This window comes from Vicugna pacos, chromosome 11, assembly GCF_048564905.1.
Source record: "Vicugna pacos chromosome 11, VicPac4, whole genome shotgun sequence".
In the NCBI taxonomy this organism is placed as follows: Eukaryota; Metazoa; Chordata; class Mammalia; order Artiodactyla; family Camelidae; genus Vicugna; species Vicugna pacos.
In genome coordinates this window covers 79,481,295-79,487,364 of record NC_132997.1, presented here as the reverse complement: position 1 = coordinate 79,487,364, position 6,070 = coordinate 79,481,295, and the positions used below count along the sequence as shown (strand labels likewise).

The 6,070-nt window shown below is 38.1% G+C and overlaps 1 protein-coding gene across 2 annotated transcripts in view; it reads right to left on the bottom strand.

Moving 5' to 3' along the window:
- Window positions 1–6,070, bottom strand: part of SLK (STE20 like kinase) — a 54,278-nt gene continuing 48,208 nt past the window's right edge. For both annotated transcript variants that reach the window (XM_072971825.1, XM_072971826.1), the window contains one exon: window positions 1–3,690. In XM_072971825.1, coding sequence (XP_072827926.1) covers window positions 3,544–3,690 — 147 coding nt within the window. In that variant the 3' untranslated portion in view covers window positions 1–3,543. The remainder of the gene's footprint in view (window positions 3,691–6,070) is intronic.

Sequence of the window (6,070 nt, the reverse complement as noted above, 5' to 3'; positions counted from 1 at the left end):
TAGATTAAGAAATAACTTTATTTTTCATTTGTCAATCCCATGATTGAAAAGACACATTGCTCCCAAAGAAACAAGAGGCATTTTCTGAAACAAAATTCTTTCTGAAAACTTTGTTTGTGAAGCTATTACACTGCAAATGAGAGAAGGATCACAAAAAGCTACAGCCAACATTTAAAACTGGTGTAACATTCTACCCCAAGCTTCATAGCAGAAAATGTAAAGCTACATCAAAACCATGTCAGCCACAGGATAGCAACAATAGGCATGAACTGTTGTGCCTTCAACTTAAGAAAAGCATTTAAAATATCCCATTTCCTGTAAAAGATCATTTCCCAGAAAAGAACTGATGTATTCAATCAGAAGCCTCTTAGAACTGGAACTAAAGCGCTCTCCTCCTCCACCTCAGTTCTACATTGTCCTTTAATCAGCAGTTATCTCTAGCTAATCATTTGATAGAATTTAGCTTCTCAGCAGTCTTTGTCATTTAAGCACAGTGTGGAATGGGGAAAAGTATGTCGTTATAAGGGAACTAGAAGAATACAAAAGACAGTCACTTCTGAAACTCGCTGATGCTCAAGAAATCAGAGACCCTCCGTTAACGTGGGTCTTATATGCCTGAGAGCTTTGTGCTTGAGGAAACACTACTTAGAGGTAGCTCTGGTTCTGGTTTATATTTAATTACAATTTGCTGTATCCTGTCACAGGAAAGTTCTAATATTTTCAGCAAGGTACAAGCACTCCAAATCTCCTCCTTACCCACCCTATAGCGTCCCCATAAAAAGGGTAAGAAAAAGCTTAACTGTGACTCCATATAGTATAGCAGCTAATTCAGCAATTCACACCCAACCATGGATTGACAGGACTAGGAAAGGCAACCTGGTGCAACGAGCTCCGTGAGCTTGCCCTGCAGAAGTGCGGCGGTGGGCGTGTCCGCGGCGCACAGGGAGACGAGGGGAGGCTGGGGAACTAGGGTGCACAGAGGGAGAACTTCTTTTATGCCTTTCATAGCACATCCTTCCACAGCAACAAAACAACCCAGTCAGGAATGGATCTGACTACTCTTCGATTTCAAGGAAGTCTGTGCCCCTCCCCAGCTCCCCACCTGCACTTCATGCAAGAGAGAATGACCACTATTATCTACGGGAAGACAGGGTCTAACAAGAAGTGGGCAGGGATGGGTACAAACGGCATGGTCTATGACAAAACACTTTTTGAAAAGATTTATGTAACTGGAAGTATTCAAATGAAGGTTTTTACCTCTATACATGTATCATTTTGTAGTCCAGTGCCCACATGAACATGGTCAGGTCATCCTTGAAAGAGAACTCGAGGGTGAACACTTGAATCCAAAGGGCAGTTTTCAGGGAGATGCAAGAGCTGTTAATAAACTTACCGGAGTGTCAACCGTTCTACTCTGAGCCTCTTTCCTTTACTCAATACTCTGAATGTCAAGTTGAAAGAAATAAAAAGAACCAAATATTCAGACCAAATTAATTATGTGCCATAAACTATTCAGCACACAGGATATCATTTAAATGATACTGGAAAAATGTCCACTGCCTGAAGTATTAATTTTTAAAAAGCCAATAAACTGAAAATTTCAAAGGAGAAAGTGGTATGAGAACCTTCCTCCTCTCTCCCTCATGAAATAAATCATTAAATACACTGGATAACATTATACTGTCATATCTATCATAGCAATATAAACAATTTCCATCATCATCCTGAACATTACTTTATAAAGATATATATTTTAAAAGGCTTTCAAAACATTTTTCAACCCAGCATTTGAGAATAAAGCATTAAAAGAGTTTTGTATACAGTAACACATTCATGTGATAAGTGTATGAATTTACAACCATACGTGATATATATATGTATAATATATTTATATAAAAAACAAACTTGGCCAGAAGTTAAGGCTACCTACAAAGTTGTCCAAGTAAATTATGCTTGTCAAAACAATTACAAAATTAAAATCACATGCATTTTTAATCATCAAAACCACTGACAAAATAAGGTTCAGCACTCAAAGTTTTCAAATTAACTGCAAGAAAGAGCTACAGATATTTACATTTTCTTAACATGAATCAGTGTTCCCACAAAGTTTCATTTGAGTTTTTCACCAGCCTCAAATAACTAAAAACTGAAACCTCTAGAACTGGTACCCAGTACTCATAAGAGAACAGGCCACAAATGGCAGGCAGCAAGTTTCATCTACCAACGCACTGTCTCACACCCCAAAGGGTGGTCTGTCATCCTGTTTGACCTGACACCTGTGGGAAATCCTAAACCTCAAGAGGGACTGGGAGTGAACATTTCATTAACAATTACATGTATCAGCAACCACATGGCAAAGGTTTCAGGCTTTTCCCGCTTCAAATCGAAGTCAATAATTTAAACATAGAACAAAATAAAACCAAAATATAAACGACTTTATTTCAAAGCAACAAGAAGTCATTTCTGGTATGTGCCTAAATATTTCATTTAAATTCTTTCTTGAAAACTATTCTGAACAAATGCCTCTCTTAAGATTAACTTCAGAAAAATAGATTCATAAGTATAACTCAGAGCCTGCCGGCCCCTGACAGAGTTTTAAACAGGGTTTGCTAAGATGGGAGAAGTCGCTTAACCAGCTCATGTATTTTTTTTAGGAAGTAAGTTGAGATAACCTAAATCTGCATCTCTTTGAATTTGGTAAGCTCTACACTTCCAGTCTGGACATCTACAAGCTACCTTTTATTTTTTCCTCCTTTCCAACTTCGTGCAACATACAGTTTAGGATGAACATTTCTATCAAGTGGTAACAGGAGCAAGATTTAAAAAACAATAATGCTTAATGCTAAGGGTGTTTTGTCCCTGTTGAATCCAAAAAGAAAATGCTATTTTAGACTTAACTGAAATTTAGTGTTTTAGGCACTATTTTAATAAAACTAGCACCCTTAATTGTTTGCTCATGCCTAAACAGGTACTTAGTTTAGACAAATTATTGAAATAGTTTTTCTCTTTTAAAAGAGTATGTTGCTAATATTTAAAGATAATAGATTTATTTACTGAATCAATATTATATTTTGAGCAACTTGTAACTTCTTCATGAGACCTGATTCACCAAAAGAAAATTACTCCAACTCTCTATAGCAGAGTTTGAACTATAAACTTTATCCATCATTGAGAAGTCAGGTAAAAAGATATTTACTAATACTTAAATGACGTAACAGTTTTTTTTAAATAACTTTATAAACATTATATCTCTACCAGTTTTTCAGGTAACAGTGTGTAAATAACACAATTTTTAAGACTATATACAAAATCACCTTAGGGAATTACTGCAAGATGCTATTTTGCCAACATGGCCCAGCATCTGTCTTAGCTCCTTTCCCTTCATCTTTGCTAAACAAACAAACAACAACAACAACAAAACACCTAGAAGGTGAGGCAGGTGATTGTCTTCATGAGCTGTCTGACACAGACTGTGGCAGAAGATGAAGAGAACAGAGCGACATATTTAAAAAGCCAAAACTGAACCACAGATTGCTTCCCATGTTAAGATCCAGTGGAATGCAAGCTAGGAATAGGATAGAATTTGGAAATCCGGCTCTGTGTTGAAGGGTTAAGGCATTCAGACTCCCCGGTCATCTTAAAGAACACTTCCTGTTCCTGCAGTTTCCTAGCAAACTCTTCTTCCAGTGTCTTAAAAAGGAAGGGAAAAAAAAATTACGCACTGGTATTACAAATAGAATTTACTCTGAGAGTCAAGATAAAATTATTTGTCCCAAAGACTTTCCCTGTATGTTATCCTAAGGAAGCAGAGACTGCTCAGTGGCTAGGACCATAGGCTGCGTAGCTCGAGGTTCAAGTCTCGGCTCAGCCACATGAATGGGTAACTTGGGTCAATGACTTAACTTCTCTATATTACATAATCATTTCAATGTTCTGCTATGAAATAGCCATAATACCATCTACTTCTCTGGGTTGCTATGTGACGATTAAATGTGATAATAATGTACTTAATACATACTGGCACTCAACAGACAGCACCTATTGTTAACTATCATCTGACTCTCCCACGTGGAACTCACCATTTTCTGTTTTTTATTTTGATTATTGATGTGCATGTCTTTTCTTCCACATTGAACTATAAACTGTTTGAAGGTTAAGACCTAAACCAGATTCAGCTTTACACTACCACAATTCAGAGCAAATACAGTAAGTGCTTGATAAGTATCTGAGGTACCAATGACTCTGTGGACAGAGACTCAGGGAGAAGCGCTGCTGTAAAGACACAAAGTATAGGAAAAGATGGAAGGATACAGGAAGGTTTCTCAGAAGAGGAAGAGCACGAGCTTAGTTTCACAGGAAAGATAGGAATCTGACAGACAGGACGAGCTGAAACATTGCGCGGAGGCAGGAAACTGCGGAGCTGGTGTGAGGAATGGTGATTACACCCAGTACTGGAACATGAACTGGGAACAAACAGGCTAGTGGGAACAAAGCTAGAAAGGCTCATGTGGCCCAAGTGTGGCTCTATGAAGGCTTCAGAGTCAAAGCAAGGCATTTATATTCTATTCTGATGGAACTGAAGATTTATCAACACCACTAAAACAGTATCAGAGATATTCTGATGACGGCAGCCAAGTAGGAGGAAAGGGATGGGAACTAGAGACCAGAACTAGAGGACATTACCAAACAATTTTAAGCAAATAGTAGGAAGACAGTAATGGGAAAAACTTATGAAAAGAGAGTCAAAATTATCTGTCATCTGATTGAATGTGGGGTGTGATAGAAATGAAAAATAACTCAGGTTTCTAGCCTACATGCCACTTAAGAGAACAGGAATGTTGGGAAGAACATCTGATGGTGGGTGAGACTTAGAGAGGGGAAAGGTGAGATGGAAATAAAGGAAAAAAGATGTTGAGTTGAATTGTATCACCACTGAGTTTACGATCTTTAGTCAACATTCAACAACACATGACAGGTATGTACTGATCATTTACAGTGTGCAGGAACTGCTCCAGAAGCTGGGTATTTATCAATGAACAGAGAGATAATGTCCCTGCTTTCAAGGAGCTTACATTCTGGTGGAAGAAGACAAACAATAAGAAGTGTGTCTGGTGGTGGGCACTGAGGCTATTTTATACACGGTGATCAAGAAAAGAAGCCTTTGATGAGATGATAATGGAACAGAATGAATGAAATGAGGAGGAATGGAACATCCAGATGGAAAATGAGAGCTTAGAGCGTGAACTGATACTAGAAACAGTAAACAATAACAGCAGTAACAACCACTCGCTGGGCCTTGACCACATCTCAAGCACTGGGACAAGGCCTGCACACATCACTTCTGTGAACTGTCTTAACAATCCCAGTAACATCCTCATTTTAGAAATAAAGAAAACTGGGCTCAGAAGTGTTAAGTAACCAAGTTAGTCAGTGTCAGCAAAGAGATTTGAACCCAGACCTGTATGACTTTAGAACTTGTGTTCTATGTAAGATTTGGAATTATCCTTAAACATGCAGCAGTTGAAGCCATGATTAGCTACAAGGTCATCAAGATAAAGAGCAGAGCTCAGAGTGCAAAACTGGGAAATGCCTACATTTCAGGTGACTAGAAGACAAAGAAAAGGTGATAAAGAGCAGAGAGAAAGGAGAGAGTATGTCACAAAAGTCAGGCGAGAAGAGAATGTTAAGAAATAAAAAATTTGAAATAAACCTATGAAATAAAGCTATGAAGCATCTGAACTAAAAAAAAGAAAAAAGAAAAAAGATTTTTAACAAGAACAGGTAGATAAAACTATAGCATTGTGACCACTGCCAACGAGTTCAACCTGGGAGGAGCCTGAGGCAAAAGCTGGGCTGCAGAGAGTGAAAGACCTGGAGGAAGAGGGACTTCTCACTTTCACCCCTCTTTCACCCCACTTTTTGAATTCAGAAACACAGGAATGTGGTACCTGTCCAAAAACTTAACAATAAATAAAATGCAAGTTAAAAAGCTGACTTGGTCAGTTCATTTCTTCCAGAAAGCTTTCGCACATGGTAGGTGCTAAATATATATTTTCTTCATCAATTGACT